General features: G+C 39.2%; 1 protein-coding gene across 1 annotated transcript in view; it reads right to left on the bottom strand.

The window, feature by feature from the left end:
• LOC110951180 (voltage-dependent T-type calcium channel subunit alpha-1I-like) overlaps positions 1–27,568 on the bottom strand; it is a 285,257-nt gene that overhangs the window by 124,386 nt on the left and 133,303 nt on the right. The window contains exons 5-6 of the mRNA XM_051945256.1: positions 16,287–16,384; positions 4,890–5,049 (exon numbers count right to left, since the gene is read on the bottom strand). Of these exons, the coding sequence (XP_051801216.1) occupies positions 4,890–5,049; positions 16,287–16,384 (258 nt within the window). The remainder of the gene's footprint in view (positions 1–4,889; positions 5,050–16,286; positions 16,385–27,568) is intronic.

Here is a 27,568-nt window from a genome sequence, read left to right on the forward strand (position 1 = left end):
AGTTGTATGATGGCCGACGCCAGGATGATATATACACAATGTCATTTTATTCCTTTTCATCCAGTTGACACTCCAGTCCTTGCAATTCCTGCTGTCAAAATGCCAAAATATAATATCTTTGTTTCGTCATCTTTAAGACCTTTATATACAAATTTAGAGTCAACTCCATTAAATGCCTTTTGAACATCCTGAAAAGAAGTAACTTCACTATTTGCTATTGTAATGACGATGTGCTGGTGAGTCATCTCTGACTAACGCCAGCTTCACAATACAGACTGACAGGACAAGCTGTTTTACAAAGCCGAACATTGGAGTCCTTAATTGAGACCTTTTGGGGATTAAAACAGTAATCTGCTTAGAAGATCTGCTAACTGTCTGTCTGTACACCTAACATCTCACTGGTAAGGATCTGTACATAATGTTACGAGATTGTTTATGCAGATAAAGGCTCATTCTTTCTTTTTAAAGTGTATTAAATTCATTCAGCTTTTCAGGGAGCAAAATGCCACAAAGTGGTTTGTCCCAGTCAAACAAATCCTCTTAGACTCCAAACAAACAAAATGTGTTCAGTAAAAAGGAAAAAGTATTCACCCTAAGCATCGCTTTAAATCTTATCCACGTAGGGTAAGTTAGGAGGCATGAGGTGTCATAAGAACCAGCAGCTTAAAATCACCAAAAGACAGTTTACTGAAGAAGTAGAAGGTTGCTGACATGCAAATGTCAGCTGATGCGTCTTCTACCGTGCACAGACATATGCAGCACACGGTCTAATGCCCAGAAATGCAAAAACAAGTATTTTCCTTGTGCAGAACAAGAGCAGAGACTGAGCCTAAATCAACCACAAAGCATTTGCACTTGTCTGATTTTGAAGCGACATGACAGAAGAGTAATTGAATTTCTGAAACTTCCACCAAAATAAACAGCCCACAGCCACTGAGATACAGAACATTTTTCCTGAAAATACCAAGATATATGTGGGGGGAAAAAAGCAAATCGCATCCAGTTGTCAAACTGCAAAGGTTACCGATAGCAAGGAGGTAAAGGAACAGTGCACCTGATTCACATTATTAGGATCCTAAAGCTCAGACTTTTTCTCAAAAGTCACATACACTGCTGGAAATATTCAGTAGTGTCATATTTGTTCATATTTGTGTGGGTCCTTGGATGAATGTATGTTCTTACAACTCTACTTGTGTGAAACAGGAAAGCAAATGGTTGTGTATATGCAGCTGCAGGTGTGCTGTGCTATATACTGTCACTTAGCTAATATGTGTGTGATGATAAGGAGTAGCACTGTGAGGACAACAGCAGAAAAAACAATAGATTTCTTGGAAGAACACATCAACTCCAGCTTTGTCTTCATGAACAAGAAATCAGCAGCAGATTCGGTGAAACCAAGCAACAAACAAGAGGCACTGCAAAGAGTAGAACTGGACATCTTCACTGTTTGTCCAAGTAATAATCTGCTGAAATATTAGTGCTACTATGCACGCAAATACTGAGCAATTATAAAAACTGTAAACACTTATGAAAGCGTATGAGAAAAACTATAAAAATGAAGTCTGATTGAGTGTTGTGTTCACTCACCTAAATTTCAAAAGAACTCTTCTAATTCCCCCATTTTATTTTCTTAAAAGAGTAACATTCTGAAAAAAATGGTGGTTTTGTGAAGTAAATACTTTAGGTTATCAGAGAACATTCAAGTTTTTTCTGGTAAATTTGTAAGTTTATTTTTTTTTATTTTTTTATTTTTTTACAAAGTGGGACCAAATAATTCCAAGACTGCACCTTTGAAAATCAAAACCATACCTGCCTTAAATATGGTTGCCATCTGTTTTAGCTTGAGCTTTGAGCAGGAAAGTATCAATTCCAGTACTGCAGTCACGCTTGGAACAGTCTCTGGAAGTCCTGTTACGTAAGCACATGAAGCACCATCTGGGATGGGTGCTGAATCTCCTCTGTGTCAAAACAACATTTCTGCTTGAATTTCATCTGGTGGAGGAGGAAGAAGTTGCAGGGGGGCAAATTTACTGACTAAGACAAGTGAGGGCAATGATTTTATAGCTTCAGGGGGAAAAAAAAAAATCTTGCGTGTTATCATTGAACTCTGGTCAATGACCACAGTGCATTGGGGGACCCGCATGCTGTTACACCACAGTTCAAGTTAATGGTGGCAAATGTTCTCCTCAAGATGCCTCAGGACATGCCTGCAGAATTTGGTGATGACATATTGACTTTAGGGGATAAATCAATCATGCATAACCATGTTGATGTCAAGAAAATGATGAGAAAGTACTTCAGTCTTGGAAACTTTTGGACTCATTCATTCTCAAAGCTAAAGGTTAGGCTGCTGGTTAAAGTGACAGATCCATATCTGATCAAGCTGATGATATTTATACAGCACACTTAAAACAGCAGTCATTAGCCAAAGTGCTTTTTGGCAGAAAAAATAAGATCACCAGTGATAATCCTAGTCTTTAACATGAAGGTTAAGGTCCATTATGGACCCTTGAGTTGATAACGCATCGCTATGTGGCAGCCTGAGTCATGACAGTTACGGTCCCTGTGTGTTGTACATAGAGTGCCATGCAAAAGCACTGCCCCCCTACAGAAATCTTCTATTTTTGCATATTTCTCACACTTACGTGTTTCAGATCATCAAACTAATTTCAGTGTAACACCCCCCCCCAAACAAAACACAGTTTTTAGACGAGGATTTCATCACCTAAAAACAAAATTTTGTGTTTTTCATTTTTTGAAGGAAAATGCTACCCAGAAATGGGTTCAATTTCACCATTCACACCCACTTGTGATTACTGCCAGGCTTGTTGAATCTAACCATCACTAAATAGAACCTGTCTGGAACTGTGAAGTACCTAATGGGTACATGATGCCACATTCTAAAGAGACTCAACAGCAGATGTGATACAAATTCATTGACATTTGTAAGTCTGGAAAGGGTTACAAAGCCATTGCTGAGGCTCTGGGACTATAGAGAACCAGAGTGAGAAATATTAACCACAAATGCAGAAACTTGGAACAATGGTAAACCTTCCCAGGAGTGGACAACTGACCGACATTCCTCCAAGAGCACGTCGACATCTAATCCAGGAAGTCGCAAAAGAACCCAGACGAACATCTAAAGAACTACAGAAACTTCACTGGCCTCAGTTAAGATCTGTCTACAAGATTACACAATAAGGAAGAGACTGGGCAAGCATGGTATCTATGGGAGAGCTGCAAGGTGCAAACCACATAAAACATAAAAACATAAAAGTTTGTCTGGCATTTGTAAATTTAAAAAAAAGTAAAACATCTGGATGAGCTTCAAGAGTTTTGGAATAACATCCTGTGGACTGATGAGTCAAAGGTGGAACTTTTTGGAAGACATAGGTCCATTACATCCGGTGTAAAGCCAATACTGCATTCCACAAGAAGAGCATGACAACAGCAGTGAAACATGGTGGTGGTAGAGTGATGGATGGAGGACCTGGATGATTTGTAATCACTGATGGTGCCATGAATTCTGCTCTCTATCAGAAAATCTTCCTGGAGAATATCCACCGTTAGTTTATGACCTAAAGCTCAACACTAAAGGGTTCAGCAGAAAGACAATGACCCAAAGACCACCAGCAAGTCCACCTCTGAGTGACTCAAGTCTAGACTTGAATCTAATTGAGAAGCTGTGGCAAGACCTTAAACGGGCAGTTCATGCTCAAAAACCATCTAATGTGAACGAATTACAACTATTTTGGAGAGAAGAGAGGGCCAAAATTCCTCCATGGCCAAGACTGATCACAAGCTAGAACAAACATTAACTGCAACTGTTGCTGCCAAGGGTGGACAAACTACTTATTAAGTTTAATTATTTTTTTTTCACAGGAGTGATACAGGTTTTCAATAAATCTTCAATAAACTATAATTTCAAAACAGCATTTTGTGGTTTGTGAGTTCTCTGCATAATATTCAATAAGCGTAATTATTAGTTTGATGGCCTGGAACATTTAAGTGTGAGAAATCTGCAAAAACAGAATATTCCTGTAGGAGGGCAACTACTTTTGCAGGGTACTGTCATGCACTCCATGCACATTCTGCAGTCTTGAGAACTTTTGAACTCAAACCACTTCACTCTCAGAGAATATTCAATTTCTTCCTGAGAATATTACTTCTCTTCCCTAGATCTGCAACATTTTTTGGTGGTGGTTGTTTCTGTTTTTAGCAGCAATGACTATCACATTTTCTTTTCTACCCTTTCATCTTATTTTGCCAAATTATTAGTGATGCTTACCTAAAGTTTGTAGATTTTACATACCTACGCCTTACTGCATTGGAAATAATGTTAGTGGTTTGTGCATAGCAGAGGTTAAAGGGGCTGAAAGGAAAAGAGTGTCACTTTTTAATCCAGTGAAACATTTGATTCTGAGATAATGATATTTGCTTTGTGCAAATTTTGCTGTTGCAATCAGCCTCATTATATTAGCACATGAGAGACACAGAGTGAGAGGGAGCCCTTATCTCGCCCTCTGGTAATATCAGTAAGTTGAGTAGATGATGTAATTAATCTTCCAGAGTGGAGGAGAGGTGACAGACGCATGCACTCTCACACACCTGTAACACAACAAACATGCTGTAGCTACACTATGTGTGTAATCCGGTAAGTAATACAAGTACACGTATTTTTCTACAAGTTAAACCCAGTGCACATTTACGCCATTACGGTGAAAACACAAGCAGGATTGATAGGCACCAAACACACTTCAAGAGGCAGATTAACACGCAACGAGACAGACTAACATGTCGCGGATCTCTGTGCATCACATTGTCTCACACTTTCCTCTTTTTTTTTTTTTTTTTTTACACAATGACACATGAAGCAGACGTTGACTCACAGTGTGAAGTTCTCCTCCGGGTAGCAGCGGTTCCTCAGCAGTCCCGCCCACAGCTGCACCCCGATGATGCCGAAGATGAAGAAGACAAAGAAGCAGAGGAGGAGGACGTTTCCCAGCATTGGCAGAGTGTCGAGCAGCAGGTTCACCAGGATACGCATGCCTGGAGAGAGACAAGAGAAAGCTACGTGATGACACATCCCACAAGGTCCTAATCCTCACTGCTGCACTCTTAACCCAAAAAAACTCAACGTGAGCCATCAGTACTATTAACTCTAAATCATAACTGGATTGTTTATCTGGAGCTGTGACACATTTCTATTAGCAATGGCAGCATGCTTGCTACAAACTCCAGCTAGCTTATATAGACAATGTTATTTTTTTTTGAAAGTCAAATTTTCATCCGGTTAAAATATTTAGATTTTTTTTCGACATATGTGTACATACATGTTTATTTGTTGTGGGGTTTTTTTTTTTAATTATTTCTTATTTTATCCCAACGCATCCTTTGCCTGCTCTGGGACTACAGGTGGAAATTAGCATTCGTGCTATAACCTGGCATAATGCATCTCTCCCTTCAGGGTTAATGTTTATTTGTGCAATGTCCCATGGATCAAATAAATAAATAAAAGTAAAGTGAAGTAAAAGTGTGATGCTTGTGGAATATGCTGTGCCTGATTTGTACCATGTCTGTAACATGTAATATTTCCAGCAACACTGTAAAAAAAGAAAAAAAAAGATGAAACATTATTTGGATTTGACAATATTTTTGTGAATATATCTAATATCATCTGCCAGGCTCGCACTACAGGAGTTTTAAAATCGTAACATATTTTGAATTTGGGTTGTTTTACATACATACAGAGTAACTTTGCAGACATTCTTCTCTTCATTCTCAGACAGTAACAAACTACAAGGTTTGAAAGTAATGTCGCAGGACATTATTAAGACTGTCTGTCCAGAGGGAGCACTCAGGGAGCAGCAGTGTGAAAATCACATGATCACATGAGGAAACAGACGTAAACAGCGTGAAGACTGGGGTGCTGTAATGTTAACATTTCTTTACACTGACAAACAAAAACAAAAGTAGAAAGCGAATTGAGACGGGATAAGAAAATGCCTATAAAAGTGCATTCAGCATTGGTGGACCTGGTAAGAGCAGGTCAGCTATCAGTTTAATCAGACAGCCTTAAGAGGTAAAATGCTTTTCACTGCGTTCCAACACGGATGTATGCAATTGGCATTAGTGTGACAATCACAAACATACATATGAGTCAACAAGCAGATTTGTAGGTTCCAGAGAGCAATTCCTCACATTCCTAAATAATTTGGGCCAAACGCCACTTCAGACCGAGGTCAGATTTCTCCACCGGAAGGAGAGTAAAATATGGGTAAACCAGATCCAAACTCCTTGTATTATGAGGCCAGCTTTACGATGCCCTTCCAGTTTGATTATACATCAAGACCTTGGCCAGGTTTGTTATATTTTCAACAAAACGTAACCTCTATTGTAGAGGCTAATGTGTGCTCTTGCTGCTTTAAATCTGAAATGTCAAATCTCAAAAAAGAGGGATGAGCAGCAGATTGTTATGTTTCTTTGTCTTTATGCAGATAATGGCACAACAAAACACACAAAGATGCATTTGTATAATTTGTGCAGATATAAATACTAACACACTTTGAAGATGTATCCACTTATCCACTTCTTTCTCTCACATACAATGCATATTCTCTCTCAGCCCTCTTACTCTCGTTCTTGCAGGATATAATGCATTGCACCTCCTTCTCCATATGAACCATCATATTATCATAATCAGCGAATCAATCACTAATCTCCACACTAATTGTGATCATACGGCCCATTACTTTGCCTCTGATCTATCTATAGGGAAACTAAACCAGATTGGGCATTGATACAGCCTTTAGCTGACTAATCAAGGGCAAGTGGGAAGGCAGTCGATAGACCTTTTTCCAGGGGTCCCACCAAATGACATCATAATTTAAAGCATGTCATTTTGAAGATGGACAGGACTAGTAAGCCACAAAGCCTTAAACAGCCTTCAAGCATACCTGGAACTTTAACTGATATTTATTTCCAAAAAACAAACATTCTGACATTTCCACACTTGGAAGCTGTGTTTAGTTTATTAATTTTAATTTTTTGTCCATATTCTGTCTGAATATTGAAGAATGATTCCCATTGGCAACAGATAAAATGTTATTGTTTGTATCTCATTTGTGGGAAATCTTTTCTCCTAGTGGCCAGTCACACCTGGTAGATAAACAGCACTCATGAGAATTTAAATCCTCCTTTAATGGGTAAGATTCTACTTTTGTTAGGAATAATATCAAAGCTCCTCATCCTTTTGGTATGAGCTTGGTTTGAGCACAACTCATGACCTTTGGTGAACAATGTGCTCAGCTGAGATTTCATTTTTGATGTTAATAATAAATGATGGTCCTGATTTTCAAGGAATTCAAAGTTTTCTCTCAGTGCTCAGAGAAGCTGATCTATAAAAATGCATTTTTTTGGTCTGATACATTTCTGAGCCATGATCTATTTTCAAATATTAGCTCTTATGTCAAGGAAAGCCTATATCTAGTATTGCCTTTGTCTGTATATCACTGTAAATGGTAAAAAGTAGAGATGCATCCCTCCAATTGTGTAGGAGAATTTGTCTGGAATCTGGAAACCCCACTCTATACTCTGACATATCCATGAAACGATGAATTCAACAGTAAATCAAAGCAGGATAGTGGCTGTGGAGATGGACACAGCACTCTATGCAGGTTGTAAGTATGATTAAATTTGACTATTATGCGACTATTGTTTCTCATCCACATTTTGTTGCACAGAAAAATAGCTAGCATTGATTGAAAACTTCACATATGCAGTTTCATCTGATACACACTGCACCACGCTGTAATTAGCAGTTCAAGAGGCGTCCAACTGAGAAGAAGGAAATCTGTCAATCTGGACACAAAAGGTGTTAACAACCACATTTTAGCCTCTTTTTTTTTAATTACTGTGATTATTGACTTTAATCAACACTTGAAAAATGGAATTTAATTCAAGTTAGCTGATCTTAAAAACACTCAGTTGAACTCTCGTGGAACAGAAATCTGACTGACTATGTTGGTGTTGGTGAACCTGATTTCCTTGAGAAACTTGAAACAGACATCTCATTTCCTCACGCTGATTAAGTCTGTTTGAAGTCGGTGGCAGCTTATAGCGCTGCAACATCAAGCTCGACACCCTAATGGGAAAACATTAACAATTAATCGACACACAGGAAAATATATATATAAAGGAAACAAGAAAAAAATCTAAGCACGTACAAAGAGAGATACAAGAAAGACCTTACATAACGGGACACTGAAACTGTTTGTTAACCACGACTGAGATTTGATTAAAAGATGAAAAGATTCAAAGCAGTTCCCTCCAGGAGGCAAAATAAAATCCTGTTTAATGGCGTGATGGAATTAGGATGGCTATTTGATCACGGAATATAACCAAATGTTGAGTATTCAGAACAGTAAAGGTTTGTTTTATACAAAAGGCATCTTCAGTCATTATATCGTGTACAGCAGACCGAGGAGAAAGGAAGCTAAAAGGAGAAAGGAAAGGAGCAAGGTGCAAACTAGATTAGAGTTGAGAATAAACAGACGGAAAAGAAAGCCACAGAGAAAGAATATGCTTATGACTGTTACCTTGGTTACTAATATCTCCCAAAGGGGTTGAGGGTAATGTAGTAAACAGGCCCAGTCCTTTAAGCTGTGGCCAGTGGGAACCAGACATGGATAATTTCCATTAGTGCCATTAACTGACTCTTCTGTTCATTTCACACATCCTCCACTGAGTGTGCGTGCAGTCATTCAGTAGCATGTGTCTACGAGTGTGCAGAAGCAAGTTTTTGGCTGCGGCTTCTGGTTGTGTCGTTTCATATACTGTCTGCAAACTGTGTGCATTTGCTGGTGTATCTGTATGTGTCTGCATGACTGAAGCAATCTGTGACTCTCCCACAGCATGAACATTGAATTACCCCTGAGATGAGCTCTGTGGTAAATTGTCTGCAATAAAAGGAGAGAATTTCTGCTCTATTCAGCCAACAAACAAAGATGAGTGAAATAACTGACTTTTGGCAGCTGGTGCTGGTGCAGAGCACAGCAGTGATTGTCATAAACTGACCTTTTCCTCCTGTGGGCAGTGTGACTGGCGCCTTACAAAATAACTCAACACTTTAATATTTATGTTGGTAGCATAAGTGAGTCATTCAGTTCCAGCTCTAAAGATTGTGTGCTTTCCTAATGTCTTCAGACAAATGCCAGTGCGAGATATTGACACTAATGATGGCACAATTTAACATTTTAGGTATTTAAAAGATTTAGGCAAGGCAAATTTATTTATATAGCACATTTCAACAACGAGGCAATTCAAAGTGCTTTACAAAGACGTTAAGAACAGAGGATGACGATTATTAAAAGAAAAACAAAACATTTATGAAATCATAAAAAAAAAAGTCAGAACAGTAAAAAGATCAAAAACAAGAGTCAGAAAACTTTGGCTGTTTAAAATAACTGTCATAAAATAAGAGTTAAAATAACTGTTAAAAGCCAAATTTAAAGCCAACATTTTTAAAATCATTTTCTTCTTTTGTTTCTCAAATACTCAAACATGAAACTTGCGTTTTAATGGTTGCAACAATGAAACTAGTCAGCGAGTGTAAATGTCTCTGCAGAATAAAAGGTCATTGCTATGGTGGCCTCAAGCAGCTTTGAGTGTGTGTGTGTGTGTGTACTTGTTTCTGCTATTCCGGTGGGGACTTTGACCTGACTATTTGCTATAAAGGTGGGGACTTGTCTTACGGTGGGGACCTAAAATGAGGTCCCCACGGGTGGCAACACCGTTTTCTTGGCCATGTTGTTGTTAATAAAAAATGTAAAAGTGCAAAAACGTTTGTTTAGGGTTAGGCATTGATTTGGTGTTGGTTAAGGTTAGGGTTAGGAGTTAGATATGAATGGGAGTCAATGGTAAGTCCCCACCGGTATAGAAAAACAAACGTGTGTGTGTGTGTGTGTGTGTGTGTGTGTGTGTGTGTGTGTGTGTGTGTGTGTTTTGCTATCGCCCTTACTCTCAAGGTCTGGAGGAAATTGCAACACTGGGATTTATGCCTCATGCAGCAGCAGTTCCTTAAAGTTGTAGCCAGTTTAGAACACGTGCGTTTGTATATGAATGCATGCGAGTTTTGCGCTGCTTTCCAATCCATCTGCACATTATCAAGAAATAAAAACACCAGTTTCATTGCACTGCTCGTTCTTTTTCCAAGATCTAGCTCCCCTTTCATCTTATCTTCCTCTCTCCAGTTCTCCGTCCTCTCTGTCCCTCACCCCTTTTATCTCTCCGTCCCTTGCACTTCCTCAGCTCTATCCATCATCGTAATAGCCTGCTCATCTGAGTTCCCCCGCATCTCTCCTCTCATCATCCCTCTCTTTCTCTCGTCCATCTACGCCTATCCTTCATGGAGCTGGATAATCCCCTCTTCCCTACTTCATTTATCTCTCTTTCCGCCTTTTTTTCCCCTTCCCTCTCACCTGCTGATTTTTATTTTTTGTCCTTCCTTAACCCAGATGCTGTTTCCTTATTGAAATGATGCCAAATGAACCACAAAAAAGCATCAATCTCATGAGATCCTCTGCATTATATGCAGTGTTGACTTTCCTACAGTGCCTCTTTTCATGCTTGTTTTTTAGCCAAACATTTCTCCATCAGCCTCTTTATTACAGGACATCCAGGATAAAACATTTGTTCTACAAATGGCAGAAAGGAAGCTCGATGAATAGAAAAGTCCCCTCCCCTTACAGAATTGCCAGATTACAGCTGTAAATATGGCTTAGACTCAAATGACTCATCATTGTTTGTGCTGCCGCCCAACAGAGCTGTACAAAACAACCTATTCACAGGCAAATTAAGTCCACCCTGCGCCCTCCACACTGCTAACCACTATGATCATGATGGCATTTTCAAACACAAACTTTTCTGTGCAATGGTAACATTTGCTTTCTTGCACAAAGAAGTCCAAAATCAACAGAATGTATCCACTTAAACTCATCTCACAGTCAAGAAACAGGACCTTTAGGTATATGCATGAAACAACATATTCTCACTTCAACACAAGTTTCAGAAAAAAGAGTTTTGTGTCAGTTCTAGTGCATCAAGTGACTCAGAACAGTGTTTCTCATCTCCTGTTCTGATAATGTGTCGTTACAGGCACCATCTCCTTTCCTCTCCTCTCTTCTCATTTCAATCAAAAAGGTAGTACGCGTGTGAGACAGCGAACAATAACAGTCACTCCATCCATGCTAGTATAGTGAAATATATTGAATGGCCTTAAGGAGTGGTTTTGTTGACCTGTCTCTCCTTCACTGCACTCATGTGTGACCCTGCTCCAGTCTGCATGTATCTGTTTCATGATGACATTGCAGAGTAGAAACACGCACAGCGAAACATTACACGGAAAGCAAGTGGAGCAACGAAACAGCAGCAGAGACTCCCACACTGACTGGAAATGAACCAAGTGTATCTAAATGTGATAAGTAACATAAAATAAATATTTTCCTTTTTGGGTAGCAACAGACAAATACTGGAGAGTCCACTTTTGTTCTTCAGTGCAGCATGGGAGGTCATGCTGTTTAGAAATGGGCCAACAGTTTCAAAGAGAGGAACTCACATGCACTAACATGCCAAAGCTGCTGCCAAAACGTTGAACAGAGAAGCTCAGACAGCACACGCAGAGGAAGTTTGACCTCATTTTCTACTAAGGATGCCATTACTCCACTATATCTTTGCATCGCAGATTTGTTTTTCCTGTCAGAATAATTCTAAAGTTTCTTCCATAGACCTGTGAAGGACAGGCCATCATTGGTTAAAGGTATTGGTAAATGTGATAAGAAAGAAATGAGTGGCATCATCAACAAAAAGCAACAAAAAAAACTAGAATGCTGATTGTGTTGTTGTCAAAAAGATGCTAGTTGTCAAGAAAATATAAACACAGCGCTATAAATAGCAACACATGCGACAAAGCTGCATTGAAGATTAAGTGAGTCATGTTCGATAGATCATTTTCTTTTCTTATATCCCTGTTCCCTTCCAAAGCTATTACAAGCATTTTTAAACATGTCAGTGCTTTGGTTAACACCACAATTGCCAACCACGAAAATTTAACCACCATTGTTTTCAATTCATCATCTGACAGTGACTTCACTTCAAGATGGTCCTGCAGCTTCTGTGAAACACTGTGGAACCTTCTGACAACAAGTGCTCTTTAAATAAAATGATCCTCATTTAATTCTACAAATGTTTTCAAAGCTGTAGTTGTTTATGTGTTTTTTAAATGACAGATTTCTCTCACTTTCTCTCTTTTCGCCATCTATGCATTCTTAACAGAACTGAGGTATCCATAAGAGCGGGAATCATAAAAGCTCCTAAAACCAATGACCTGCATCCAAAGCTATCCATTACCTCAACACATTCCAATCACAACGAGGAGAGCGCCCATAAATGCCAACGACAATGCACAGTTGTGTCGAGGCTGTTCCACCTCATCAGCTCAATCTCCCTGACTCCTGAATTCAGAATTCATAGGGAGGAAAGTGTTTTTCTCCCTTTGGAACAAATTACTCTCAAGAAACATGCAAGAACGACCACAGCCTTGGCTTACAGGCACAGGGAGGGATAAATAAGCTGAGGGAATGCAGAGGGTTATGATAGAAGGAGGTGAAGAAAGCAGAATAAGAGTAGGGCTGTGTGGGAGGAGTCACGATTTAAGACCATCCATGACTGAACAGTGCAAAGCATAAAATTCATTTAGAAAAAGTATGTAATGATAAAAGCAGGGTTGAAGACCAAGGCACAATAGTGAAGAGATAAAAAGATAATACATGCATAGGATTTTGAAAAACTCCATATGCACCTGTAGTGGATTAGAAAAGAAATGGAGGGGAAAGAGACTGACAACAGGCATACAGTGGCCTGCCTATGTTACTAGCAAACAGACGCATCAGTCACTAATGCATGTTCATGTATGTTCTCAGCCAAATATAGAATTCAACATGCATTTTTTCTGTGACAAGCCAAACTGGCTACACCTGCTTTCACAGAAGAAGAAAAAGAAATTGCTCGGTTTATGTTGCAGCTTTATGAGCAGTGGGAGGTTTAGCAATTATAAAGGAAGCAAAACAACATTAACTTCAAGCGCCAGCATATCCGACTTAGAGAGCACTCAGAGCTTCTTAAAATGATTGCCTGCTAGGCACAATTTAGACACATAAAGCACCAAAGCAACTAGCAGCCAGCTCTGATTATTCCCATCAAACAGGACAGAGACTAAGGGGTTCTCTGTGAGTTGAAGCGACGAGGTTTGAGAGCTCAAAACCCTCCAGAGATGTCTGATCATTTCAGTTGTGGGTCTTCAGGGGAGATTTTGTCAGGATTAGACCAGCTCAATGTGGATGAAATTACTTTTTTTTTTTTTTAGGAATTTAAATAGCCCTGTGCACTTGGTGTCCTCAGGAATTTGTTTGCTTGTACATGATGAAAGTACGTAGAGCCAGCTAGTATAACAGCATCCAGTATGCAATACAACAAAATGACAAAACTTTTAGGACTTTCTTCAGGCTTTACACCTTTGGGTTTTTTTTTAGATGTTCATCTCCAGACAGAATCTATTTGCTTACAGGCAAAACTGCACCTGTAAACCACCAGGCCAGCTTAGGAAAACAAGTACATGTAATTACACAATCAAAATGCCATAATTACAGCCAAGACAATAAGGCATTTGGGCTGCATCTGGCAGTCAGGTTTGTGCTGCATATATGGTGCTACATTTACAATGGCGCCGGTTTCATGTGGCCCATTTGCTCCAGAATGAATAATAGTATGGCACGCTGTCAGTACTGCAACATTTGTTTTGTGCCCTGACAATACCTGCAGCCATCTGTTCCCAAGGTGAGCCTATAAACACAGTGCTCAGAGCCACTCCCACAGTAACACAATAGAGGCTGTTTTTCTAGATACATTCGAGGCAGGCTTTTAACCCTTTAAGCTGCAGTCAATTCCAGCCGTTTTCCGTACAAAAAAATAGTTAATATTCTATTTTTAAATAAAAAAATGACGAAAAATGCAGGGAATATTGGACGCACATCGCGAGGTGCATTTCCTTGAAAACGACCGATTCGGGGATTTTATACCGACTTCAGGACATGTTTTGGACAAAATATTTTACTGGCTTGTGTCGCCTGGATGTCCAAGGTTGGATTATGGCCGTTTTTTGTGGAATATTTTCATCTGTGTGTAATAATGAACCCAGAAATGTGAGTCCCGCTGTGTGCGTTGAAGCCGTGTATAGAGAACGGATGGATGGATATTCGTTTTTGTCGGACAAATGTGTTTTTCTCACCCGCTGTGGTAATCACATCTGAAAGTGGTTTATACCGGCGGATGCATGAGAATCTAAGCTTTCCATCGGCGTATAGTGTTTGTATAAGCGCGTTTGCAGCTGTCGGACATTCTTGAAATTCCTATGCAAATTAGTAGGTGTACCGCCGGCGGTACACTGAAGTTTAAGGGGTTAACTGAAAATGTCGCCTACAGTGAGTGATGAGAAGAGTTGGTAACATGGCAGAGCACACGAATAAGAATGAAGTCATAACACCGCTAAATAAAGACAGTCAAAATGTATTTTAAAGCCAAATTAGCACACTGAAAAATGCATTTTTATCATGTAAACAATATTTTACAAAGTATACATTCATAACTGTGCATGTGTTTTTCCTTTTGTACGGATAATTCAAAAATAGGGACTTTGAAAATAAACTATTAGAACTCGTTAATTTTAATTTAGAGGTGAATTCTAATCCTACCATATGGATCAAGAATCTGAGTGTTGAGAGTCTCTCATTTTTCATTAGGTATTATATTCCACTACAGAAAACTTTATACTGCTAAATTATGTTAGAAGTGAATTCTCTGTTCTTAGCTAATGTAAACAGAATAAATTCAGTGATAAGTTAGTTAATCAGAAGAAATAAAAATGATTTGAGATATAGCATAAGTGATCTCTAAATGTTTAGTTGTATGAGTCACTCGTAGTAGCACAACTCAGTTCTTTAAGTTGATGCTTAAAACTTTTCTGCTTCTGCATTTTACTAAGGTAAATTTATTCATATGTTGCACAGCACTGAAATTGTTTATTCTGTTTTATTCTGTTTTTGCTTCTTCTTTTATTTTACATATTTATAGGTGCATTTTTATACTGACTTATTTCTAAGTTTGTGTATTTATTTTATTGTTTTGATGGGATTCATTTTTTTCCTATTTGTGATTGTGTCGTTGATAAAGGTACCACGTAGATAAAATTGCATTTCACTACTTTATTTTTGTGATGGTGTACTTCTGACACAGGTAAAGTTGTGTCATGACATGCTTTGTTATGTGAGATTAGATTAAATTAGGGAATGTTAGGTGTGAAATTACCCAATAAGTTGTGACTGCAATGATTAAAACTGATCATGGTCTCATAACTTAAACACAAACAAATGTGGTAAGCAAGCAGTAAGTAGGCAGTTGCTGTCCAATAAGAACGTGTTCACAGTTACGGTATTTCTGGCTCAGTGACTCATGTCCAGCACCGGCCAGCTCCTGGGCAGGCCGCTCCAGCAGGCAGCTGTCCATGGTGCTGAATGAAAGCCACAGATGGCGTTACATGAATGGAGGTTTTTTTTTCTTCTCAGTTTTCAGATATCCTTGCTTTTTATTGCAGTGTGAATTGAAAAGTTCTTTTGTAAACAGCAGAAACAACTAAAAATAATGTGGCAGTATTATGTACAGTTCTTGGCAGTAATTATTTGCCTAACTCAGAAATTAACATATACCAACACCACATATCGTGTGCAAGCAGGCTGTAAACCTATGATAATATACTACCGTTCAAAAGTTTGAGGTCACTTAGAAATGTCCATTTTTTGGAAAGAAAAGCAGTTCTTTTCAATGAAGATTACATTAAATGAATGATAAATCCAGTGTAGACATTGTTAATGTGCTTAATGACTATTCAAGCTGGAAACGGCTGATTTTTAATGGAATATCTCCATAGGGGTACAGAGGAACATTTCCAGCAACCATCACTCCTGTGTTCTAATGCTACATTGTTAGTTAATGGCATTGAAATGCTAATTGATGATTAGAAAACCCTTGTGCAACTAAGTTAGCACATGAATAAAAGACTGATTTTTTTATGGAAAACATGAAATTGTCTGGCTGACCCTAAACTTTCAAACGGTAGTGTATGTCTGAATGATTTACGGTAACAGAGAAACCCACTGTGATGTGATCTTGTGACTTACTTGGCACCCTGTTAATTGCTTTAAGAGGCCGCAGCACCCTCACTGTTCGTATGGCAGTGAAGTTGACGTTCTGCAGGTCGAGAGAGTATTCAACCATCCTGGAAGATGCACACAAAACATACAGAAAGAAGTTAACACAAATATTTGCCAACTACGTGTCTACAGTCCCTGAGGAGCATCAAACAGGAGTCCAGTGCATTAAATCGAGGTCAATCTTTCCAATTCATTGCTGCATTCATTTTACCTTTCTCCACATCATGATACCACCACCATGCCTCACAAGGGGAGGGTGTGTTTGTGATGATATGTAGTGCTTGGTATCGACCAAACATAACGTCTTGTCTAATGGCAAAAAAGCTCTACTTTGGTCTCATCAGACTAAAGAATCTCCATCCAGTTGAGTCTCCCACATGCCTCCTGGTGAAGCTGAGATTTAATACGAGCTTTTTTCAACAGTGGCTTTCTCTCTGCCACTCTGCCATAAAGCTTTGACTGGTAAAGAACAGGCAACAGTTGGTATGATTAGTTTCTCCCACCTCAGCCGGTGAAGCTTATAACTCCTTTAGAAGAGTCATAGGTGTCTTGGTAGCCTCCTATACTTGTCTGTTACTTGCACTATCACTCAATTTTTGGGGATGGCTTTCTCTAGGCAGATTTATGTATATTCCATATTCCCTCCATGTCTGAATGATGGGTTTAACTCTTGACTGAAAGGTTATTCAACGACTCTGAACTGTTTATGTGTTCATTCCCTGACTTTTGCAGTTCAAAAACCTTTCAGAGTTTCTTGAAGTGTTCTTTTGTCTTCATGAACCACTATAACCTATGTGATCATCGCAGGAGCAATTTCATCTGAACCGCCGACTGCAGCCGATTTATTGTACTCCTCCCTCCAAATTTGTTCCTATTAAAAAGCTTAAACAGAAGCGCACACACCCTCACACAGTTGGAGCCCTGAAGCTCTGAGGCTAACATGAACTAATGAAATGGAATATGTATATCTGATAACGTGAGACATTCAAAGAAACATGGGTCAGTGGAACACATTGTAACATTATTTTTACTGCGTTGGAAATAAAAAAAGTGTCTGCTTCTATGTCTTTAAACACAAAGTGGGACAACACAACACAGCCATCGATTAGCTTGCAGCTGAGCATGAATATCGATGTGTGTAGGTGTACCGCTTTACATAGTTAGCAAAGTTACAGAGTGCAGCACTGGCAGAAAAAATAATGCATTGCATCATTGTGACTCAGGTGGAGGAAGATGTCAAAATACAAGTGAATAAGCGCAGAAAACCTCCTGCATCCCTGGAAGCTGGCAATACCTTTTAGCAAATGTAGTCAAAGCATGAAAGTGCATCCTGTTGGTTCGCGGGTGTGCACAAGCATGAGAGGCGTGAGATTAAACGTGCAACCATCTGAGATGAAAGCAGAGCCTCGTGAAGGAGCAAAGATTGGAGGTGGAGGGATTAAACAAGCTTGAAGGAAACCTTGGTGTGGAATAATGGAGATGGAGAAGGAAAGGAAAGATCGATATATATATATATTTTTGCTATTTGACCCATTTCTGACAAAAATATTGCTGGGAAAACATACTTTGCCTGAAGAATGGCAAAGAGGAAGACAGTGGGAGTGTAGAGAATAGGAGGGAGGACAGACAGAAGGAGAAAAGAAAAGAAAGTACAGAGATGACAGGGGGCAGAGAAAACGTGGGATGAGGACAAAAAGATCAGAAACCTACGTGAGGAAAGCACCAAGAGTTGATTAAGTGCAATATAATGAAGGCAATAAAGCAAAATTGAGAGCAGGAGAGAGAACGAGAGAGCCTGGGGGTTTTATCAAGTGCTGGAGATAATTATGTTAGGAACAGAGAGACAGAGAGGAGAGAGCAATATGCATATACCTGGCTGAACAGAAGGAAGCCGCTCAGGCTGAGAGGAGGAGGGGGGTAGATGGTTGTCAAAATGAGGGGAAGAAAAGCACAAGAAACTCAGGCAAGTTTCAGGTACTTGACACAGATATCCTACTCCTAAGATATTTCAGTATTCCATAACAGCAAGCTGGTTTCTATAAGAGGTTGGAGAGCCTACCTGGTGATTTTTAAAGTAATTTAAAAAGTCCCACCAGCTATTTGCTTTCGACCTCTCGACCTTCCCAAATGGAGAGGAGTCTTTCAAAGAACACAGCACAATGACAGTGAAACGGACAGAAGCATAGAAATACACCAGTTTTATAGTGCTATAGAGATAATTTCACAGTTTGAAATGGAATCCTGTGAGATATCAAAGCTGGAAAACAAGGACAAGGACAAGGTGCAAGGATGCGATCAAGTGGCTACCGCTCAGGCTGAAAAATGAAGCCAAAAACTACAGTTCCTACAATGTCCACTTGAGGCAGACTCCAAAGGTGAGTGAATCTTAGACCTGCATGGTAAATTGTTCAACTTCATAGCAAAAAATAACAAAAAAAAACATGTTTACAGCCTGAAGCAACAACTATTTAGGTCTCAAAAGCTAGTGTGTCTCTTTTCACAACTGTATGAAGGTCGAAGTTTTATAAAATTCACACATTTAAATTCTATTAAGGCTTAAAGTAACACATAATTAGGTGTGTAGCTGCTTTCTCATCTCAGCACCACTCACACCACCTCACTTCTGGAGTCACCACATAGAAAAGCCACTTCTAAGGAAAGGAGAGATATCACAAAGAGGTCATCCTTCATTATACACACTGCATGGATGTGCTACAATTACAAGTCACCTAGAAAAGCAGTGCTATGCATCACTTCAATGCTGAAAAAACTTGACCAGGCCAAGTCCGTAAGTTGCATAACTCAGCTGCACTGGGATTTCATACTGGGTCAAAGGTGAAACTCGTGAACAGAACAGTTTGTTTTATTCTTTGCAGTCCAGCAACTACACCTCAGTCCAGCGTCCAAGCTTCTACACACGCTTGAAAGCCTCTGCAAGGTGTGGATCTAACTCAGTGAACCGTGAATATGAATGTCTCCTGTTGCCAGCGTATTACCGTAACCTTGCCAGTGACAGAAAGCAGCTGCAGCCTCATTCTTCTACAGGTCCCCGACAAATCAGACAAAAACGCTCTAATAAAACACGCTGACCATGAAAAGTAAGGTCAGAGTTCACGGAGTACCTAGATTGTGTGTGACCACAGAGGCCGGTTGCTTGGTGTGTGGCCGTGATCTAATGTGACAGATGGTTGTCTGAGTAGAGAGCAGAGTGTTTGGGTGGTTCATGCAAAGCACAGAGCACAGGGATGCAAGTCAAACAACAAAAGAAGAAGTTCCCTCATAGAAAATTAAAGGAAGGGAAATGTTAAATGATAAGTTTCATCTTTTCAAGACATACAGTAGGTATAGTACGCTGTCGTTTGTGTGTGTGTGTGTGTGTGTGTGTGTGTGTGTGTGTGTGTGTCTGTGTGTGTGTGTGTGTGTGTGTGTGTGTGTGTGTGTGTGTGTGTGTGTGTGTGTGTGTGTGTGTGTGTATGCTAATGGTATGGCTAGTGCCAGAGGGAAGGCAAGGACAGAATAAACTGAACTGAGAGCAAGTGCAATTGTACTGAGATACTAACAGCTGCTATTTTATTTACTGTGCAGTAGTGCAGTGACACGGCAGGCAACTGTGTGTGCTTTTCTGTGTGTGTGTGTGTGTGTGTGTGTGTGTGTGTGTGTGTGTGTGTGTGTGCAATTTTAGATAAGACAGCTCATTTTGGCCACACAAACACACAAGATTACACACATGTAAGACACACTATTTTAAACGCAATAACATACTGCCACTTTTCACACACTGCGCAGATGTACAGACAGACACACACCCAAATAAACGATCACGCATGATAAGTAGAGAAAGTGGGGGTGACTCTCACAAAGCTGCGTCAAATCAGAGGACAGAGGCCACACCTACTTTACACTCTGAAACACACTCGTACATGAAGTATGCATAGTTACATAAGCTGTGAACCCACACAGTCTTACAGGACGCACACACACAAAAAACATTTACACACACAAGTCAAACTAATTTTAGTGTCTGTCTGGGTTTGCTCTCCAACCAAACAGCTTCATGAATATTTGAACTGAGTAACTAGATTACTTTTGTTCCTAAGCGGCCTTAGATGGGAAATGCAGATTTCTTTTTCTTTTTTCCTTTTTAACCGGCTCTGAAACATCCTCCTTCTCTTTTTTGGGTTCTCTCTGTCTGGTGTCTCTCCTGTGTCTCTGCCGTTTACTTCTCCCCTCCTTAAAGCGCAGTCACCAGTTACCATTATGAAATATTCTCTCAGGAGCCATCAGAGTGGAACAGTGGGAGTGATTTTCTCCAGGGCTTCCCTGGTTGCTGAGGAAAGCATTTAATATTAGAGGTAATGTACGAGGCTTTGAAACTCTACACATGAATCAGTTTTACTCAAATTGCTACTTCATAATTGTGGGGATCAGACTACGTCCAAACATAGATTTTAGTACAAAAAAGCATATCTGCAATAGATTATGTTGTTTAACCCTTTGATGTACAGTGTGGGTCAGGAGACACACATTTTCCATTGGATTTGGGTTACTTTGACCCATTTTGTGCATCAAAAGGTTAACTCTAGGGATGTTATCTTTTAAAAATTGGCAAAATAATCAAACTTACACCATTTATCAAAGCAAAAACTGTCAACACAAATACAGTTGTCTAAGTAATTATGTGTGACCTCATTACTTGTCGAGGGTTGAGGTCACCGAGTTCGAGGATTTCAAGTCCGGCTATAGAATAGATTTTTATTTTGATGAGAATCCATACTTTGAGAACAAAGCTCTCTCCATAGAGTTTAATGTAAACGAGAGTGGAGACCCCGTTTCCAAATCAACTGAAATCAAATGGAAAGCTGGAAAGGACCTGACAAAGCGTACTGGTCAGACACCAAACAAAGCTGGGAAGAATTTTCCATCAGGAAAATTAATTACGTCTAGACTTAAAATCAAAGTCCATCAAATTCCCATAATTCTGCACATCAAGCAATTTGCTAACTAACCAGATGCTGGAAAAAAAGAAAATGCTTCTTTGTCCAACCATAAAGCCAACAACAAATAAAAAAAACATAAGTTGTTAAGCTGTGAAATCCCTACAATATCATCCCATTTTGAATCCATTTTGTACATTTTTGTGTATTAAAAGAAAGTTGCTTTTTTTCCAAATATGATTTATGGTAGTATAACATTGTTATACTGCACAGATGATCTTTTATACACTTTATACTGCAGTGAAAAATGAGTCTACATTAAGTAAAAATGTGACAGGAGAAAAAAAAATGCCTAGAAGCAGCGACAGAGTCAGAGTTTTAAACTGTAATTATTAGTCAACTGAAAATGGCCACTGTCTGTATTTGATAAAGTTAATCATTTTTTCGAATGCCTCAAACCTGAAACTGAAAGGAAAGCTAGAGTATCCTTCCCTCATTTAAAGCCACGTGTAATGTTTTCACCTCTCCCGGGCCGTACGCTTCAGAGTCCTGACGATTCTTTGCAGTTTCACATTAAAGTCAGGACTCTGGATGAAGGTTATGTGTCTGTTTGGAGGCTCCCTTCACAGAGTTCTCACTTTTTTAATCAAACAAACGCGGTGTTCCCAACGGTGGTAATTATTTCGCCGTGGCGCAGTGATCTTTAAAAGTCACATTCACTATGGTCAGTGTCAAACAATGCACTTCATCATCAGCGAGCGACACAAGAAATGTCTGTTCTTTAATGAGCGTGATTATAAAACGACAGAAGAAAGCAGAGATGTACAAAACCACCTGGAAAGAGACGCTTTTCATTAAACCTATGTAATGAAATTCCCAGTGCTACAAGTTTTATGTTTATGTCGGCAAGTCTATATTTAGCGGATGAAGGAGCAAAGCAACACACAGAGAATCCAGACAGCCTTTCTACAGCTGTAAATTTGATAAGAAACCATTTCAGAAGACAGCTACCTTAAAACTCTTATCTAAATGGAACATCTGCTGGTTGTTTGCTTACTACTAAAGGACCACACATGTCTCTCTTACAGACAGCAGGATGTTTCCACCTCCACCAGACTCTGATAAGGGTCAGAAAGTGCCAACAGTAAAGAAAAGCCCACCTCTGAAGAAGAGGCATTCTTCACTCTGACTTTCTGACACTTCTCTCTCCCTAACAACCAGAACTTTCCTTACCACAATTAACTGAACAGTTTTAAATCCTCAAAATAAAGACATTCAGCATCACTGGAGTGATGAACACAACATCTGGACTCAATCTGTGATGCCAGGTTGATCAGGACCAGTGCTGAAGATAAACACATCAGATCTGAAGTGTTTGCTGAAGACTCACACACCTGATACACAAACACCCCTCTTCCCTCTGTCACTGCAATAAGAGACACAGAGAGACTCTCATCCCAACCATATATACTCCTATTCCAAAGACCTATTTCATTACTGTTGAATATATATGCTTACATCCTTAGTTATTTTAGAAGTTTACTCTCACATATCCTGAAAAATTTCACTTTGTATGCTTGTGGACATTTCTTCTGATTGTCTCAGGAGCCGTATTAGATGAGCATGTCATGTTTGATATCATTTTAATTGCATGTTTAGTGAGCTTTTAGATCTTTAATCATCATGGATATTTACCAGCTGGATTTATATGTCTGAGAAATGATCTTAAAGTAAGTGAGTATTTTGTGAGACAGTGAAGCTCAACACCACTTCTTGGGGAAACACATCCATGACTGGTTTGACGCCGATTTGAATTTGACTCCTAAACATTCTGTATAAAAGAGTGGGATGCAACTTTGAGCTCACATGATGGTCAAAAAACTGAATTATTTGTGCTTATTTTCATGCTGGCATTCTTTTTACACGCATTTTGACTACTTAGTTTGGGCTTACTAAGGATTCTTTTACACAATTTAAGCTGCGCTTTGTTTTTTCTATGTTTTACGGAAAGTTAGGCTTCAAGACTTAACTTTATTAATAGGATAACGTGAACATTTTCTTTAGAACTATGAGCTTTGACTCGTAGAAGATCCCCAGTTTGGGTCCTTTGGGCCTCTTTCTGTTCGGGTTTTCTCCGGGTTCTCCACCTTCCTCCCACAGTCCAAAAACATGCTGAGGTTAATTAAGGATTCTAAATTGTCCATAGGTCTGAATGAGAGTGTAATTGTTGGTCTCTCTGTGTAGCCCTGTGATAGACTGCTAACCTGTCCAGGGTGTCCCCTGACTTCACCCTAAGTCAGCTGTGATAGACTCCAGTCCCCTCATGACCCTAAACAGGATTCAGCAGTGTAGATGATGGATGGACTTATAAGTTTGGCTTCCAATTCCAAACGGACTCTAAATTGATCACTGCATTACCAACTGCTTCCAGTAACGATCGCAGTCACTTAGTTTGTCTGCATTTATTCATTCATTGTCTGTTGTTTTTTACGTCACTGTTGTTCATAATATTTGTTCTAAATGTTTTTGTATAATTATTGTTGGTTCTACAGTGTATTTTTTGTTCGTTTGTTTGGGAATTGGAGGTCAATGAAATCAGTGTTCACAGCTTGTGATAATGACACTGATCAATACAAGTAGATTTGATGAATTATTAATATACAACATGCATTATGAAGTATTAATTAACTAATCAATTTCTGAAATAATATTCGGTGGTGCCCATGATTGGAAACCACAAAGTCCAGTTTCTACATGTGTGGTGTGACCGCATGAGGCTTTTCCTACATTTTCATGACATCAGTTACAACAATTCATGCTTGTTTCTAGGAAAAGAAAAATTCTGTTTGTGTTCCTTTACATTTGCACTGCCACATAATTGAGCTAAAATTAGTGTTATGTACAGATGTGTGAAACTGATTTAAACTGGAAAATAACAGAGTTAAGCACATTGGACAGGGCAGAATCATGAACCTGAAGGGATGTGGAAATCAGTGGCAGCTAGAAGAAGAAGAAAAAAACAAGATAGAAAATGTGTATACACATCAGCTGCTCTATGTGGAAGCCTGATGTCAACGTCAGGATGCTGGCATTAATGTGATCTATACTATAATTTGTATTACAGTATTAAATCCTACATGTATTTCCTACATGTGTCAATACAGATAATCCTAAAGCAGCTCATCCTACATGTGATCAGTGCTAATTTTAAGCGCAGAAGAAGGAAATAAAGCTCTGAGGTATAGGTGTTCATCTGCTGCAGTGGCTGACAGATGTGGACATAACACTTAGATGTACAGATATTATAGTTCACAAGCATTAAGAGTCTGTTTAAAGCAGGAATTTGTAAAATCCTATCAAACTGCTAATACTGACGGTGGAGAGCCTTGAAAAGCACAATACAGCTGAATAGATAATGTGCATTTAAACCATTCCACTGGACATACGCAGGTCTAATAGGCAAGAATAAACTAATATGGCAATTACCAGAGAGCACTAAATGTCTCATTTTGCACCAGCAGTCTAGGCTAAACTCCTTCTGGAGAAGCTGGCATTAATTATTAAAATGAGATTAATGGATGCAGTAGATTTTGTCCCAGAAGTGGTTTGCAAGTCAGAGAAGACAGAGAGGGACACACATGCACACAGACATGTGAGCACAAAACAATCATTTACAGAAGCTGTAATTCACTCCTCTCTCCCTCTTTACCTTTTCCCTTCTGCTCTAATCTTTTATCCTTTCTATTAACTTTCCACCGCACAAACTCCATGTTCAGCCTCCTTCTTTTGCATCACATATATTCAATCTCTCTGGTCCTATTTATTTCCTCCCTACCTGCTTTGTTTTGTCCTCTGAGTGTGCATGTGTGTGTGTGTTTGCTCGGTTTGTGTGTGTGTATTGTTTTTCATTCTCACATTCCTACAGGGTGTCATGTGGTGTCGGAGCTCTAATGAGCTACTGTTACATCTCCAGCGGCGCACAGATGCTCATACACATGTCCACATGTTATACGCACAGATGGGTGAATATCTTGTCAAAGGTGAAAGCCAGTTATCTACTGAAGTTGTAGAATTCGCACTGGCTGCTTCTTTTGTCAATTCTTCTCCTCTATTCCTCCCTATCATACATTATAAAATAGAGGTGAATCCACCCCTGTGCAACTTCACATAAATGACAAATGATTCAAAATTGCATTATTTCTAAGATGCACAGCAGGTATTTGAACTTGCATGTTTTTCAGCGCTAGATCATGCAAGTAGTGCATTACCATAATTTCAGGACGATTAGCTGATTAGCTGTGTTATGTCTTATGTCTATGATTCCTGATTTCTACTACAGCTGGGTTTAAACAGATGTTTACGCTCACCAGTCTTCCATTTGACCGTTTCCAACTTTCTGAAGTTCCACAAACAAATTTTTCCATTCCTCTGGCACTTTTTTCCTTCCACATGCAGCCACAAAGCCGACATGCAGAAAGGTCCAAAACTAAGAAAGTTCTGGTGTTATCAGTCAGTTTAGACTCATGCTCATGCAATTAAGCTAATTGGAAATCACAGGTTTTGTTTCAGTAATCAAAAGCTTTTTCACTTTTGTTGCGCTGTTCTGCCAGAGTCACTAGTTTCTAATTTGAGGGCCCGTATTTTTAATTATGACAAAGGTACTTTAAGGTGATAGAATTTTAAATCATTTGACATTTAGGGGATATTACACAGGGGTCTACTCACTTCTGTTGTGCACTATGTGTAAACCTCTGACTTTGTAACAATGAAATAAGATGAAGTAGGGGAGTAAATCATCAAGTAGGATTCTGTCACAGTAAACTGCACTGCTAAGACAGGTGGCTTTCTGTCAACACAGGACCGGTTAAAATAAAAAACAGATGAGACTGAGGACAGCTACAGCAATTTAGGCACAATATATATATGAAGAAATGCTACATGTTAAAGAAAATCTCAATGATTCACTGCTTGCTCAAGTGTGGTTTCATTTCTGTGTTCAGTGTAGAATGGATGTTTAGCCTCACTTGCCAGTTGAGCCTAAACATACGGCAGAAAACTGTCTTCAGCAACATGAAGAACAAAGAGTTGTGTAACAGATGGTCTGACCCTCACAGAGTCCTGAGGTCAACGTCACCAAGTCAGGCTGGGAATAAATGAGAGCGGCAGCCGGAATCCACAGAGCTGTGGCAAGACGCTGTGTTTAACACCTTTGCACGGGACGGTAAATATTTTTACCTGGGGGCCCTGGAAGTCTTAGAGAGTCCATGGTTTGCTTTGGGGTTTTTTTTCTTCTTTCTTTCAAAGTGTTAAAGGTTTCTTTGTGCATGTACAGGGTGACACATAAAAAATGGGAACTTTTTAACAATCCAATAAAACCAAGAGTGATGGAAGAAAAATATTTTATTCATAGTAATTGAAACCTTAAAACATGCCATTTAGGAAACAATGATGGAGTTTTCATTTTTTAAAAATGACTTCCTGTAGGTGGCGTCCTCCTGTACGAATGCATTCTTGAAATCTGCTGTTGAGATTCCTCATTGACCGCTGCAACGTCTCAGCTGGGTTACTGTGAATTTCTTCCTGAATTCTGTGTTTTAACTCATCCAGAGTTCTTGGTCGAGTCGTGTACACTTTACTCTTGAGATAGCCCCAGGGAGATTTCAAGAATGCATTCGGAATCAATGTGTTGCTTGAAGTTTAATTTTCTTTGGACAGCTCCTTCCTACAGTTCTTTTCAACTATTATTGCCATTACTGCTACTCTGACTAAATTTCATTAATTTCCCCTTCAAATATATTTTGTTACATCTCCTTGATCCCTCATCTCCCCCTCAATTTAGCATTATTATACTATAATGTGTGTCTACTTCCTTTTGTTGTCTTTTTTAATTTTTTTTTAGTGATTTATTATTATGACATTACTGTTTAAAACACTGCCTCTGCTTAAGCCCTCCTTATTATCTCTGATGTTACTTTTATTGTTATAACCAGCTAAACAACCACCAAGAAAGTACCACAAACTAGCACATGTACACGCTCACCCCTACAGTCCCGCACACACACAATATTCACAACCTATTGTATGATTCAATTTTGTACCCCTGTTCTGTTTTTTGTTGTTGTTCGTTGCACAATGTTTTATATGCTTACATGTTATTATAAAGAAAAAAAGAGAATGCATTCGTACAGGAGGACGCCATCTACAGGAAGAAATAAAAAAAAAGAAAATTCCATCATTGTTTCTTAAATGGCATGTTTTAAGGTTTCAATTACTATGAATAAAATATTTTTCTTCCATCACTCTTGGTTTTATTGG

This window comes from Acanthochromis polyacanthus, chromosome 3, assembly GCF_021347895.1.
Source record: "Acanthochromis polyacanthus isolate Apoly-LR-REF ecotype Palm Island chromosome 3, KAUST_Apoly_ChrSc, whole genome shotgun sequence".
NCBI lineage: Eukaryota > Metazoa > Chordata > Actinopteri > Pomacentridae > Acanthochromis > Acanthochromis polyacanthus.